The sequence below is a fragment of the Protobothrops mucrosquamatus genome, unplaced genomic scaffold, assembly GCF_001527695.2.
Source record: "Protobothrops mucrosquamatus isolate PMUCROS unplaced genomic scaffold, P.Mucros_1.0 scaffold3585, whole genome shotgun sequence".
NCBI lineage: Eukaryota > Metazoa > Chordata > Lepidosauria > Squamata > Viperidae > Protobothrops > Protobothrops mucrosquamatus.
In genome coordinates, this window is record NW_015389550.1 from 67,906 (window position 1) to 84,459 (window position 16,554).

Here is a 16,554-nt window from a genome sequence, read left to right on the forward strand (position 1 = left end):
TCTCAAAATGAGTGTGTGCATGTGCTTTACAAAGCTAGCATTATTTACATTACAAATATCCAGACAGGTGGTAGCAGATTGCATTTCTCTGTTGCCAACTTGTGATCACCCTAATATTTGCAGCCTAATTATGGTAGATCTAGTAACGCATAGATTAAATGTAGGTAATCTTTTCTGAATGACAGTTCAGTTCTTTGAATATTATTAAGCACATACATAGATGTTAGGTCTCAATTCTGTAAAAAAAATGAAATGCTTCATAACCTTCAATTTGTATTTTTTAAAGATGAAACCTTCAGGGTAAGAGAAAATATATCTTTTGGGAACAGGAAGATGGGCCCCAATGAAAAGTAACATGAATACTCTAAAATTAATGTTTTTATTTTTTATTTTTAGAAACTGCACTGTTTTAAAGATTTATTTGGAGAAGCTCATTTTTTCATTTAGATAGCATCACTTGCCAGCAAAAGGGGTTAATTTTCCAGATTCATATTTATGCCATAAAATATATACTGCTCAAAAAAATAAAGGGAACGCAAACCCCTTCAGTTCCATGTTAAAATGTTCCCTTTATTTTTGTGAGCAGTATATATTATTTCTTGATTGACACATTTTGTTTACTAGAAATTTAACCGCAAGGATATAACACTCTTTTGAAAATCCAAACGTTTTGCCAGTCACCTTCTCTTTTAAAAATGGTTTTGAACATACTGTTAAAAAAATTCTCAGCCTACTATGTCTTAAGACATGTCTTTTTTGGACACTTTACGTATGTGTATTATATGTTTGATGGTAAAGAAGTTGCCAGTTTTATTTTGGAAGGCTCAAGTGTAGACCAGCATGGATAATATGCTGAATATTAATATTAGGGAGGAGGGCAATAGTAAGCTTAGAGAGACAATAAAGATAAGGAAATTTCAGTGAAACAAAAATCAAGTGGTGATATACAGTAGCTGTGAAAGCTGGATAGTGTAAAGGGGCAACAATCGATGTTTTGAAGATTTGGACATAGTTACAGGTAGCCCTTCTTTAACGATTGTCTCAGATTGGACAGCCATTTGTCCAGAATGGTACAGGGTCCTCTGCTTCGGCGGAGGGTTGGACTAGAAGACCTCCAAGGTCCCTTCCAGTCCTATTTATGACATGTTCTATGTAGCAACTCGTTGTAATTACAATGAATGCCACAAAGAAAAAGTAACTTTCCCAAACTTCGCAGGTCTGCAAAGCACTATAAAACACCGGCTTAAACCATTCCGTTTTCTCCTCTCCTAAATAAAAACATGCATATATTCTAGGTCAGAGAAAATGCGCAAAACTCCCAGGATGGAAAAAGCCCTTTCAGACGCGCCCAGCACAAACGGCTAGATCAGGGGTAGGCAACCTCGGCTCTTTTATGACTCATGGACTTCAACTCCCAGAATTCCTGAGCCAGCATGGCTCATCTTGGAAACCTCTTTCCCCTCAGCATGGCTGGCTCAGGAATTCTGGGAGTTGAAGTCCACGAGTCATAAAAGAGCCAAGGTTGCCTACCCCTGGGCTAGCTCAACCTTCTCTACTGAACCGCAAAAGAAAGGCGGAGCCCCAGATCACGTGGCCAAGCGGTCCTGCTTCGTAAGCTCCACCCCCTCTCCTTTCATCTTTCCCCTCCCCGTCGGCCCAGAGGGCTTAAGCTTTCTGCGCTTGCGCAGGAAGCTCCAATCCTTCCGGTTCTTTCCCCCACCCCTTCCCTTAATGCCGAGCCCGGTTGGCTTAAAGTATTGGGGCGGGACCGGAAGAGGCGACTGCAGGCGCAAGGCGGGGGGGGGGGTCTCTAGGGTGACAGGAAGGTGGAGCCGGTAGTGGCCGGTGCGGGAGGCTATGGAGGAGCCAAGAGCCGCGGCTGGGACGGAGGCCACCGCATCCTCTCTTGAATGAAGGGAAGTCGCGGTCGCCGAGGGAAGCGGCTGTCCCTCGGCTTGAGCCGCGTCGCCTCCACGTCCGCTGGACAAGGTGAGCGAGAGAGGAGCGCGCCTGCCCGGGAGTCGCCTTCCCTTGAGCCGCTTCTCACCTCCCGGGGAAGAAAGCGCGCGGGCGGGTCTTTCTTTCCCGGCTCCTCCCTCCGGCCGGAGACCTGATGAGGCGACCGCTGGTTGGTTGTCCAGGCTTTTCCCGGCCCGTGGGCGGCCTTGCCCTCCAAGCGAGCCTCCGGGAGGCCCCAACGTGGCTTTTCTGTGCCCGGACCTTTGAGGTGGAGGCGTTATACTCCAGTGCAAAAGCTCTCCCGTTACAAAAAATAAAACCATAAACCAGGGGTAGGCAATCTTGGCTCTTTTATGAGTCGTGGACTTCAACTCCCAGAATGCCTGAGCCAGCTATGCTGGCTCAGGCATTCTGGGAGTTGAAGTCCACGACTCATAAAAGAGCCAAGGTTGCCTACCCCTGCCATAAACGAATACAATGTAGGACACGTATCTTCCAAACAAACTTAGGGAATTTATTTTTTTTTTTTTAAAATTACCTGGTAGGCTTCCTGTGGTTGGTTGGTTTGATTTGTTTTCCTCTGTGGGAAAGAGAAGGGTAAATATTAGAACAGAGTTTCTCCGTTTCTTTCTCTCGTGCAAGCTGATTTTAGTAAGGTAATAATGCCTGGGGCCGTGCTGGGTTTTTTTTTTTCTTCTTCATTTCACCCGCACTTTTTGCCCCAAGTAGCAAAACTTTACTTTTTCTGATATTCACAGTGGCCTTTGAGAATAACATTGGCTCCTCTGAAGTGTTCAGCTTTTAATTCCTCTGGTGTACAAACTATACATACAATTTATGAAGTGGGAGCCTGGGTTTGACAAGCTTGGTTTCATTCTCACGAATTCTGAGACAAATGGACAGCCATTTGTCTGAAATGATATAGAGTTTCCTGCCTGAGCAGGGGGTTGGACTTGATGACCTCCAAGGTCCCTTCCAACTTTATTATTATTATTATTATTATTATTATTATTATTATTATTATTATTATTATTATTATTATTATTANACTGAAAAAGATATAATGCATACAATTCATACATTGTTTTTATAAAAACCATTTACTCAAAATTTTAAGATTTACTGCTCCTGTAGCTTTAGGAAAAAGAGCTAGTTTGGTGTAGCGATTAAAGCACCAAACTAAAAATCTGGAGACTGTGAATTCTAGTCCTGCCTTAGGCACAAAGATAGCTCGATGACCTAGGCCAGTTATTTGTTCCCAGCCCTAGGAAAGAGGCAATGATAAACTACTTCAGAAAATGCAGGGATTTTCCTGGATAGTTGACTCTAAGGAAACAAACATTAGGCAACAGCATCTTTTGTGTGTCATTTAACTTGTTTGATAGTTTGGAGCATATTTTTAAAATAGATTTCCATAAAAGCAGCTTTTTATTGTGGACTAGTTGTTTCTTTGACTAATAGTGTCATACAGGTACATATGAGGCCAAGCAATGTAATACTTTTTTTAGACTTTGCCAAGGTGTTTTAGAAATAACATGGGTTTTGCCACTCTGTTGCTGAACTGCTTTAAAGCAACCTTTTCAATTAACATTGAAAGAAGCCTTAAGTGGACCCTGCTATAGCACGGAAATAACGCTAGGAAGAAGAAGATTGAAAGAAGCCTAACATTTGAATTCAATCTTCATTATATTGAACCAGTTCAGACATTGTAGCCAAAAGTTCAGATATTGTAACCAAAATATAGTTTAGCTTTGAAAATTTGCTATTTGAATAGGCTCAAACTATTTGATGAATAGTTTGATCCTATTCATCCATCTTCTACTTTCCTGGAGCTTTTCATTCCTCTGAGATACACTACTCTGATGGACAAATATTTCTGCAAACAGTTTTCATCCAAATTAGGGTTTTTTTTTTTAATGTTTTTTCCTTGTTAGTTCAGAGACACATTCTCATTAGTATTAACTGTAATGCACCTAGTTGGGATATCAAAGAAAGTTAATGATAATGTGAAAATGGAATAGATCACAATATGATTTGGAAAGGAAGCACAAAGAGTGCAGCATAATGGCTTGAGCATCATGCCTGAACCATCCACGATTAGGTTATTGAGTTAGTTAACCAACTAACTTGCTGGCCTACCTTGTCAGGAAAAAAACAACACATTTTCCATTGTTGAAGTGCTTTAGATGTCTATAGATTTTGACAGTTTTTGTTGAGGTCTAGCACAGTATGCATATATATTCTACTAGTATTCTTGATTTCTTAAAAACCAGTGGGATATTTGGATATAGCAATCCTGCTTGCAGACTAGCACTGAGAACTGCATTAGATGTTCATCAATACCACACTTTCCTTTTGACTTTTGTTAGCAATATGCATTTGAAGTCGCACTTATGGGTTGTAGCTACATTGAAATGTATGTGCAGACTTCTCTTAGCGCCTATGGCTGCAAAAGCATCCAAACAGCATTACGCTTATCAGTACATTTTCCCCTCTTTTTCAGGTGAAGTCTTTCATCATGGCAATTACACAGTTCCGTCTATTTAAAATTTGTACATGCCTGGCAGCAGTACTATCTTTTTTTAAAAGATTGATTTGCAGGTAAATATCAAATGTTGCATGTGAGTTTGCTCTGATTTTTCCTCTAAAATTTCTGCCTTATTACTCTTGAGAGTTTTCTTTGTGTGTGTTTCAAATTGGGGAAAGGGGAATGTAGTATTCCTTTAATAGTTTTTTTTTATGAAGGTTTAAAATGGTTACAAACATAAAGTGAAATTTCTTCCTTAATTGAACAATGAATAGTGGCATAATTTGAAGTTGCATTGAGGTTTTAAAAAAAATATTAACGTCCTTTCTATTATCTTTGTATAGCTAAAGAAACTGATATAATAATGCTTAGAAAAACAGAAAACTACGGTGTCATGTGATTAGTTTTACCACTTAAAAATAAATATGTATGATACAAATATTTATACAAGAACTTGTTTTGTAAGTGTGTGCTTCTTTCTTTGCATACATAAAATGAGTAATTGATTGAATTAATATATATCTCAAGTATTCAGAGAAAGGGAAAATAATATATATTTTTCAGTCAGGAAAAAGCCACAAAGTCACATAATATAAAGAAGGACAGTTAGTAATATAATACTAGTATTCTGCTATGGTTAAGTTTTGTATGTTTTGAGAACTGCTGTGAATTGTTATCTGAAATTATACATACTACTTCTGTTAAACAGGAATAGGAATAAGTATATATTCAGAAAATATTTGTAAAAATATTTGATTTGATTTATAAAGGAAAAGGAATGGCAATTTCTCTTGAAAATTCTGATGATTGGAACAGGAATATTTTCCCTTTCTGACAGATCTGCTTTTTGTTTTTACTGTTTTCTCTGTCTTTATAAAGTTACTTTGCTCTTAAGGCAGGGGTGTCAAACTCGCCATGTCATGTGACGTGTCGTGACGTATCGTGACTTTTTTCCCCTTGCCGGAGGTAGGGTGGGCGCAGCTTCCGTGTGACGCATCTGGCCTGTGGGTCAGCAATTTGACACCCCTGTCTTAAGGTTTTGATTTTGTAGCACATATGCTACAGTTTTCTACACTAATTTTTTTATAATGTTTTACCCTTTCAAATATGCATGCCCAGCATGCATGCTAATTTTTTCACCTATCTGCAGGATTTGGAAGTTTAGTGATGCATATTTTTTATATGCTGTGGTAGAAATAAAATGGGGTACATGCTTTTAGTACTGAGCAGCACTCAAACATATAAATCTCTTCAATTGGGAAATGTCAGAGTTTCTTTACATATTATAGGAGAATCCATCTAAATGTGCATGAATATGATAGTTGACATACCATAATGTAATCTGTACTGTTTTATAGAAATACTAAGTTGTTTTCTTAAAGTTAGCTTATTTCTTAAATTTGATTCTACTGTACTTCTTGTCATTGCATCATTTTATAAAGGAAGTTCATCATATCTTAGTGAAAAATTCCTTGAATAATATGGATAGTAGAAGATGTGCCTTAAATTTTAAATTGGTAGAAAAAGATCTGGAAAATAGAACTATTGGTTTTATTCTTAAATTAGGATTTTAATCAGTATGGGTAGTCCTCAACTTACAACAGTTCATTTAGTAACCATTCAAAGTTACAGCAGCAATGAAAAAAGTGACTTATGAACATTTTTCGCACAACCATTGTATCATCCCCATAGTCATGATCAAAATTTAGACACTTGACAACTGACTCATATTTATGACAGTTGCAGTATCCCAGGGTCTTGTGATCACTTTTTGTGATCTTCTGACAAGCAAAGTCAATGGGAAATCCAGATTCAATTAACAACAGTGTTAACAATTACAATGGTTCAGTTAACAACTGTTAACTGAAAGAAAGCTCGTAAAATGAGGCAAAATTCACTTAATAACTGTCTTGTTTAGCAACAGAAATTTTGGGCTCGATTGTGGTCATAGGTTGAGGATTCTCTGTAGTTAAAAATTACACAAAAAGTGCTAAGTTTTTTAAGTATTCTAACTTTTAATGTAGCTTTTAAATGATTTCTTATTTACAACTTCACTTTTATCAAATGTGTAAGAGTTAAAAAGAAACTTTTGTTTTTCAGGACTGGAAGAGGACGAAAGCTTAGTGGAGACCAAATAACTTTGCCAACTACTGTGGATTTTTCATCTGTTCCTAAACAAGTAATATATTGAATGATCTAGATATCAGTTTTTAAAATTAATTCTACCTAATGACCCAATAAAAATAGGTTATGTATTATGCACATTGGATGGCCAATAAAGAATGGAACTCTTTCCCTTTTCTTTTTAGCCAGAAGTAGAAGATTGGTCTTCATGGGATGAAGATGCCCCTACAAGTGTGAAAATTGAAGGTGGTAATGGCAGTGTAGCCAATCAACAAAATGGATTGGAAGAAATGGAGCCTGATTACTTTAAGGACATGACACCAACAATAAGGAAAACACAGAAAGTATGTTTTCAGCACTCACAACAGTCTAAAATTTATATTACCTTCTAGTGTGGTTGTTATTTAGCAGTGAAAATTGTTTTCTGTCAACCATACCTTTGGTAAATGCAGCAAAATAAACTTCTGGGACATTATTTTACCAAGAGTATAACTTTACTGATAAATCCACATAGGCACAGAAGTAGCAAAGCCAGTTCTAAAGTTTTCGCACGAAAACCAGCATAGATAAAATCCACTTTTTCCCCTGGACCTACCCACTGTTCATTGTCCACCAATCAATTGCATTCATTTTGTTTTGGAAAAAATCTGAGCCTCTCGAAGTTTTCCCAGCGTTTGACCTTGGAGTGTTGGGACTGTCCCATGCTACGATGGCTCACTTGCATTCCTCAATTCTCTCCCAAGCCTCTCTTGTATTTCAATACTTTCCGTCCTCCCTCCCTGTGTCTGTTGTCTGGTTGTGAGCAGGGGTGCGTAGCGAGTCAACCATGGCATTTTCTATCTGTGGCTCAGTTAGATAGCTTATGCAGTTAACTACTGTACTTTAAAAATAATCGTATCCAGTAGAAGTGCAGCATTTTGAGCAATTTAAATTCATCATCATAGACTTGAATATGTGTGAAACTGCCAAAGCAGAAAATAATTTTCTCCTTTCAGTTTTGTATCATAAAAAAACTTCATTTTTACCCAGAGTTTACTGACTTTTATGTTTGTATTCTTTGGGAGTACAGCAGAATATATATGTATAGTGAAGAAATAATTTACATTATTTCGTCCTTTCTGTTTTGCATTTGAAACGTAATCACATTCGACGACTTGGTATGTTAACATAATTTCCCAGTCGTTTTAATAAGTTTATATGCTGAGCCATATAGTTTTAATCAAGGGTGAGGTTAAAGAAAAAAAGTTTGAAAGAAAAACTGATTGCTACACATGAATTAAGTTATGTGGATTGACTGAGGTTATACATGTTTGTTTGAGGGTTTTGAAGGATTGCATGCCAACTTTCTTCTGACTGATGCTGTGGTAAAGCCCCACCTCATTCTATCAAGCAGCTGGACAAGCCTATTACATGCAAGCAAACATGCAGAGTCAAAAGGCTTTGCTTCAGTTTGTTTCAGTCCTATCCCTTACCATAAGTAGGCAATAAAGATATTGCATGTAATTAGGGCCAAGCGTGTGTGTAAGATAACACATTTCAGGGTATAGAATTCTGAACAGTCTGGAGTGTATATTATACTAATCAGCTAAGTGTCAACGCTGCAAATACTGTATATTCTTGCTTTGACAATATGCAGAACTGTCTGGTATTTTTATAGTTAAATCAGGCAACAGTGAAAGGGGAGGAGAATAAGGAAAGCCTGGGGAAAAAGAAACCGGAAGTAAATCACATCTTCCAAGTTAATTGAACCATGACCCCAAAATAGAGGCAGGGAAAAATGCTTGGAATGTATGTGCAACGGAAAAGAAAATCAGATCTTAGCATCCACCATGCCATACTGACATCTCTGTAATCTTAATAAAGGCTTTTAGGTTAAAAAAATGCCTGAAAGTTCTTTTAAGTGTTTCGTTAATCAGACACATGACACTAAGCTTTTGAAAACAACATTGGACCATCCGAGAAGTCAATAAGCCTGCAAATACCTTTAGCTTGCAAATGTCCCTTTCCTTCCATTTCTTTTGTAGATGTTAACAGCACAGAAGCATTTGCTCCTTTTAAACAAATTACTTTTTTCCTTTTCATCCATACTTACGGGTTGATGAAAAATGTAAGAAGAGCAATGCTTTCCATATTCGCTTATAACTGGGAGTTAAACTTAGCTCAGGAAGATGGCTGACCCTCAGTGGCCAAAAAAAGAGAAGGGTAGAAAGCAGTGGCTTAATTGTAGTGAAGGCAAGAGAAGAAGTGGTCTTGGGCCTGGAAGCACAGGAAATCCTGCTGGTCTTCTCCTTATCCTCATTTTTTTGGCCTCATGCTTTTAACAATCGTCATTGGACTTCTGTATTCAGCCTGCAAAATCCAGGTGTCCAAAGGCAACAGTGAAAAGAGTTTTTGCTACAGTGTCTGATTTTATAGTCTAAATCTGGTAGCCCCCCGAGTATAGGGCCCTAAGAGGAGCCATGTCAGAAGAGCAGCATGGAAAGAGAGAGGAGCTGCTCTTGCAGCCAGTTCCACTTCCAAGTTGCTAACCAGAAATCAAATGGTTGAGCTGACAGAGCTAAGGATGCTTTGATTGATTGAAAAAGGGATGGGAAATTTTTGCAGGGTTCAGGCCCACTGCTGCTCTTGCACTGGCCGGAAATGTAAGTTGACATCTGTGAAACAGCGAACATGGCATTGTTGCGTGACATCAGTTTTTATAGTTGGGTTAATAAGTTTCCAATTTTATTTGTTAATAAATAGCAATATTGCAAATTACTACTTTCAATTCATGCTTTTCAGATCATTGTTAAAAAACGTGAACCTTTAAATTTTGGCAACCAAGATGGTAGTGCCGGATTTTCAAGTAGATTAGCAGCTACACCAGATGTTCCTTTTATTCATCAATCTGTAAGTAACTTGTCATAAATATTTTTGTATGTATAATTTCCAGAATGTCTTAAAGAAGGAATACTAGCTGTTGAGGTTTTGGGGGGGGGGGGGGCATAGGTAAGACAAATTGATAGCCATAATCTAATAAAGCCTGAAGTTGTGTAAAAAAAAAATCTCATACTGTTATCTTAGGTACTTTAATGAATTCACCTGTTTCTCCTGTCATTCCAAATTCTCACTTTTATTTAAAAAAACATGCTCTTCTATACATACAGTTTTGCTTCTTTCAACAATTTTTATCCCTTACCATAGGTCATGTATTACCTATTACCTTTCAATCAACATCTGCATATCTAATTTTTCCCATTCATTCTCCCACATTTAGTAAATAGTCTACCAAGGTATTCATATTTATGTACTTCAACTTGCTTTTTACCATTTGTACATAACCCCTTCCTCGGTTTTTCATGAATTTTCAGATCAACATGCCAAGTATTTGAATTAAATTAAAAATAAAACTGGTGAAATAATTTGGAACGAAATCTAAGTGAAGGGATGCTGGAATGGGTATTTTAGAGACTTGGTTGGAACTGATAGTGTTATACTGAAGACTAAAATGAAACATTTTTTATATGTTAGCATCCAAAAAGAATTGATGAAAAAGAAATCATAAATGTGGCAATATTAAAAAATGAGAGGTTGCAGAATTAGATAGTATAATTGAGAAATATTAATGTATGGATATGTTTTATCTATGGACTGGCTCTGGAATTTGCTTAATGTGGCTGCATATGTGCCTGACAACTAAAGTAATGCCCTTATTATTCCCATAGAGGAAAGAGAGCAAAAGCAAAGGCAAAAACTACAGGTGGATTAGTTTATTAAATATGTTTAATTGAACATGATAGAATAGATCTTGGTGAGCAAGTATGGGTTTATATTGGGAAGCTCAGACATTTACTCAAGTATGTGAAGGTGAGAGAGGAAGTTGATGTGGAAGAAGAACATGATTGTGAATAATTGGAATTTTGGGATGTTTTGCAAAAGCATTTTTTTGTGTTGTCCCACCTATGCAGTTAATAGGCACAATCCCCTAAATTTTTAAGCATAATACAAAGAAATATGCTTACCCTACCAAGAATTAGGAAGTGAGAGGATGATGACCAAGAACTTACTAGTGTAGATTGCTGTTACTAAGCGATGTAGTCATAAAGAATGGTGTCATGTGACTACATTGATTAGTGACAACAATCCTAGCAGTCTTTCTTACCGTCATAACTCCAAGATATGCAGTGGCCATGGGGTGGCGGTTACAGTGACACAAGACTATCGGATTCAGGGAGCCATGCAAGTGCAGGAAGGCCATTGAATGGCGGGTGTGGTACTATACCAGCGCAGTAGGATAGAGCGTGTGGTGCTGTGTGAATGAAAGAAGGCCATGCGGAGGGTGTAGTGATGCAAGATTGTGGGGCGAGGAGTGCTGCATAAGTGCAGGAAGACCATGGGGTGAATGGTGTGGCTCAAGCACAGGAAAGCCTAGCCCTAGGGGACTTAGCAGAATAACCTGCAACCTTCCATGCTGGCTTCCCCACCAACTGCTTGTGGGAAGCTGGTAGGAAAGGTTACAAATGGCAGCCATGTGGCCATGGCTTCCTATGATGTTGTGATTGTGAGCTAGGAACTCATATGGTGATCATGTGACTATAGTGGTGCTGTGATGGCCAGAACTTTGAGAATCAATCGTACGCCAATTTTTTTCAGTGCTGCTGTAACTTTCAGCAATCACTGAACAAATGGACCTAAGCCAAGGACTGCCTGTAACAGATATATGAGAACATGTTAATTAAGAAAGTATTAGCTAGCATTTGAAAGTGGGTAGGTTTTTTCTGTATTACAATGAATTCATTCAAAGAAAATTGCTGTCTCTTCAATGCTTTCCAGGAATAAGGAAGTTACGTTTTCCAAAATTTGAATTGCAGTACTTTATTAGGATAATTACTCGCTAGTGTGAAACAGTATTTTGGAGATACTAATTAATTTCCATTTGCAGCCAGAACTAGGAGACTTGGAGACATGGCAGGAAAACAAAAATGCTTGGGAAGAAGAAGAAGATGCTTCCTGGCAAGCAGAAGAGGTTCTGAGGTAACTTTGCCAAATCCTGTAACTGATTATAAACTTTTCCATCCACCATGATTCAGAGAAGGTTCACTGTGACTGTATCTGGATATAACAACAAACCCTAGTTTATCATACGATCAATGAAGTCATAATGTGAGTTTTGTTCCCTCTCTCCTGGCATGGAAGTAAGAGCACATTAAAGCCTTTAGCTTTTCTTTGTATTTAACAACCTNTTTTTTTCAAATTGGTTTATTTTATTTTATTTTGAAGACTCCTTTTTTGCTCCAGGAAAAAAGCTATTCAGAAGTGGAAGTGATGGTATCTGCTTTGCTGAAATGCTTAAATGATGTTTTTATGTAGATGCTATGGAGATACACTTCCGAGCTGACAGCAGCAAATTTAACAATTTACAAAGTCTGTATGGTTATTTGATAAGATGCTTATCACTCTCTGGCACCCTGTTCTCTGCTTTTTCCTGTGTGGCAGGCAGAAAGATAATAGGTATATGTATTTCAAGGAATGTATGTTTATTGAAAGAAGCACAGAGGCTTGCTTCTTCCCAGTTCATTATAGGAAAGTGAGACTTGGCTATGACAGGAGATATCTAAACAGTGACTTGAATAGGAATAGGGTGATTAAGAAATATATGTGGTAAAACAAAAAGAGACAGAGTCGAGAATGAATAGACTCAAATCAAATGTGGATTGAGGTGATTTGATCATATAAGGAGAATAAGTGAGGATCGAATTATAAAAGAAATATATCAAGGAATAATGAATAGGTTGAAAGGAAGAGGAAGACTGAAGAAGTGGTTAGATATAGTTTATGAGATCTTCCGTAGGGGAAAGAGTGAGTAGTTTGAAGAACAAAAGACAGTGTATGAAATATGCCATGTTGGTAGAAGGTGGATAGTTTGATAGTTTACAAAAATACAGAGATATATTATGAATGGGATTGGGGTAAACTAGTTTTAATTATACTTCCTTTCCTGTTTCTTCTCTCATGCCTTTAATTTCCTTGATTTATTATTTCATACTCTGTCTTCTGTGCTCTGATAATGTTGGTCACCTTAAGAGAAAATAGCCTGACGGGAGTGTAATTATATATCCATGAACTATTGTTTCACATTAAAAACAACCCACAAACAAGCCAGCAGAGGGCTCAGCACACAGCTAACATTGCCTTTTAGAGTCCTGGATAGAAGGCGTTGCTTGAAGATTACCCTCTTTCTTCTAATGCTAGACATTGTGTGAAATGTTTGCCACGGTAAAATCAAGCTAAAAAGGTGAAATCGATTGTTTCCTCAAAGACAGTATGCTTTGGAGACAAACCTCAAAACAAACAAAGAAAATTCCCAAATGGGGGTTATTTATTTAATGAGTATTTAAGATCATGGTAGAAAAGATAAGGAATAAGCAAAACAAACATCAATACAAACATAATATTTTTTAAAACAAATAACATGTTCCATGGTTTCCAAATTAAATTGAATTCTATAACTGACTTATGTTTCAAGTATCAGGTTATTGTTTACAGATTTCCACTGCTTAATTTGTTCTATAAATTTTAAATTTAAATTTTCATTAAAGTGTCATGGCAGTTGTTATATAAAAAGCCAATTTGTGTATTATTGTGGCTTATTAAATGGCTTTTATATTTCTTTTATTTGATTTTAATTGCTTTTTATTGTAACTGATGTATTCTGCTCTGAATCATAAATGAGTTAACATTTAAGCAGCCTTATAAATTTTGTAAATGAACAAATGGCCATTTTTACTCTCATCCATTCTAGTTTCCCCTTGTAAAGTACCTTGCATCTCTGCAGGCTCTTGAAGGTGTTTTATCAACATACACATTGAGCCTACCTCTTATTAACAAAGTTATGTCCTTGGCTTTGGAGAGCATTTGTTCCTAATTTCAGAGAAAACATAAGAACAGCCCTGCTGTATTTGGGAAGTCTGAAACTTTTGGCATGTTGCCTGTCATTCAGAAAGTGGTAAACAACCATCGCAATTAGTGTCCTTAAATAGCCTCCTCCTGTATGAATTTGTCATGCTCCTCCTTTAATAACTGCCATAATCATTAGATTCTGTCCGTGAGTTCTATATCTTATATATGCAGTGTGCAAAAAAAAAGTATTTTCTTGGTTCTACAATTGTAGGGTTACAACTCTGATAATGGGAATTGTAGTCCTACAACAACAGGTGTTTGGAAAGGCTGACTTGAGAATTTGGGTCATGAGAGAAAGTGGCCCTCTCTACAGGTAGTCTTGACTTATGACTACAATTGGAACTGGACCTTCTATTGCTAAGCAATGTGGTTAAGTGAGTTGCACCTGATTTTAAGACCTTTTGCCATAGTTGTTAAGTGAATCACATGGTCTTTAAGTGGAATCTGAATTCCTCCATTGCCTTTGCTTGTCAGAAGTCCACTGGGAAGATTGTAAATGGTGCTCACCTGACCTTAGGACACTGCAATTGCTGTAAACACATGCCAGCCATCAAGAACTTGAATTTTGATCATGTGACTGATGGTCATAAATGCACGGATGGTTGTAAATCACTTTTTTTCAGCCCCACTGTTATTTACAATGGTTTTTAAATGAATGATTGTAAGTTGAGGACTACCTGTATCTTCTAGTGCTGCCTAAGTATTTCTTGGAACAATATCCAACTCCACTCCCATAGAGTTAGTGAGGAGACAGATCACTAGTGGAAGTGAGTAACAAAAAGTGTGTTTTTCTAATATGGTCTAGAGCAGGGGTGTCAAACTGCCGGCCCACGGACCAGATGCGTCATGCTGAAACTGCGTCCACCCCATTGCCGGCAATGGAAAAAAAGTCATGACACATCACGTGACGTTGCGAGTTTTGACACCCCTGGTCTAGAGAGGTTAAGACACCAGCTTAAAAAGCATCATACTGTGAGTTCAAGTTCCGCCTTAGCTGTGAAAGCCAGCTGGGTGACTTTGAACCAGTCACTCTCTCTTAGCCCAACCCACTTAACAGTGGGGAAAACAGAAGGAGGAGGAAATTGTGGTGGATATGTTCCCTGCCTTAAATTATTTGTAAAATAATAAGGGCAGTATATAAGTAAATATATCATCAAAACCAAGCTCAAAATGTAGAACATATTGTATTTCAAACTAACAGTGATGTACTTAAAAATGTAATTATCAAAAGAGTTTTGAGGGTGTATTTTGTAAAGTTAAATTGCAGGTGAAAAAGGTAACAAACATGGCAGAAATGGTCAGATTCTCCAAATAATAGCTTTTACAGCAACCCCCTAAATGTTGGATAGAATATAAGCTTATTAATTATATCTGTAGAAAACTGGGCATATTGTGATCTGCTGGACATGGCCCGATGGAGGAGTTCCATCTAAACCTGCAGGATGCTGGTCACTGAACACAGAAAGTTACGTCGATAGAGCTCAGTTTACCATTTCTTAGCTTGGTAGCTTAATAAGCAGTAATGATTCTACTTTTAAAATTAAATGGTGCTCAGCTTATTCTACCTTCTAATGGATTATTTGGGTCATTTGTACAGTTCAGGTATTTGGCAATCCATTTCCATGCTGAGTATAAGCAAAGAATACCAGTGAAGTTCAGGAAATGCCTATAATATACTGTATGATCCTGAGTTACTCGAGGAGCATTTAATTCTGTATTTTCTGTGAAATTTCAGGCAGCAGAAAATGGCAGAAAGAGAAAAACGGGCAGCTGAGCAACAAAGGAAAAAAATGGAGAAAGAAGTACAACGGTTAATGAAAAAAGAACAGAACAAAATCGGTGTGAAGTTGTCTTAATGCCACTTCTTATGCCAGCAAAGGGAAAGAATTCAGTTTCCACAGCATTGCATCATTTTCTAATGATCTCAGTATTTAATAGAACTAAAGTTTTCTGTTTCATTTTTGAAGTCATCCAGGAAAAACAGTTCATAATTCCTTAGTGTATCTTCAGCTGGACAGTTGAAATGACAGAAGCCTCATTGCACACAATTCCTCTAGGACAGGACGGGGTTTTGTGCTGAATTCGGATTGCATTGCATTCCTTGCAAAGAGATACTGCTACGTAAACTCTTCAGCTGCCTGTTTTGAAGCTAAAGTAAAAAAAAAAAGGTGTAAATAATTGAATGATGGCAATCTATTCTATTGTCTATTACGCTTATTACTGAAAAGACTAATTAAATGATTTTAAACAAAGACTTGCTTTTTTTGCTCATTCCCACAATTCTTGCTTGGTATTGTATTGCCTATTGTGAAGAAGCTGACTGAGCTGACAGCATTATGCAGAAAGTAAATGCCAGTTATGGTGATGTTGACTTTTTTTGCTTTGTGTCTCTGGCATATCTGTTTCAGAATTAGATGCTTATTTTCAAATAGGGAAAAATTAAGTGATAATTTTATGTGATATGGTTCCCAGCAAAACCCTCCTTTGTCTCTTTTTGGTTCCAGTTGATAGACAAGAGGTCAAGTCCTAGACCCCTGCAATGGGGGGGTTGCCTTAGGGCTTGTGTATTTCTCCTTTAATATCTATGTGAAACTGCTGCATAGGTCATCTGAAAGCATAGGGTGTTGTATCATCAATATGCTCAGAAAATACCCAGTTATTCATTTCTACCCTGAGCTAGACAAGTAATGCTTTAATGGTGCTATCCAAGTCCTTGGAGGCTGTGACAGTTTGTGTGGGCTCAACTCTCGCAAGATGGAGTGACTCTAGGTTTTTGGCCCCTCAAACAATGGTGACTTGAATGGGATTGTCCTCCCCTGGACCAAGCTGGCTCACAACTTGGGTGTCCTGAACTCATAGCTTCTGGTTGATGAGCAAATGGTAGTTGTGGTTGGGTGGGGGGGCTTTGCACATCTTGTATGCCCATTGCGTCCTTTCCTGGACTGAGAGTCCTTGCTCATGATCACTCTTGCTTTAGTTACTTCCCATTTAGAGTGGAATGCACT

At 37.7% G+C, this 16,554-nt stretch overlaps 1 protein-coding gene across 1 annotated transcript; it reads left to right on the forward strand.

The window, feature by feature from the left end:
* The first annotated feature begins 1,805 nt into the window (after positions 1-1,805).
* Positions 1,806-15,427, forward strand: EBAG9 (estrogen receptor binding site associated antigen 9). The gene is made up of 7 exons (XM_015827271.1): positions 1,806-1,989; positions 4,463-4,560; positions 6,587-6,665; positions 6,796-6,954; positions 9,392-9,499; positions 11,532-11,623; positions 15,285-15,427. Exons 2-7 carry the CDS (start codon positions 4,478-4,480, stop codon positions 15,403-15,405), a joined length of 642 nt encoding a protein of 213 aa, XP_015682757.1. The 5' UTR covers positions 1,806-1,989; positions 4,463-4,477; the 3' UTR covers positions 15,406-15,427.
* Positions 15,428-16,554: the final 1,127 nt, after the last annotated feature.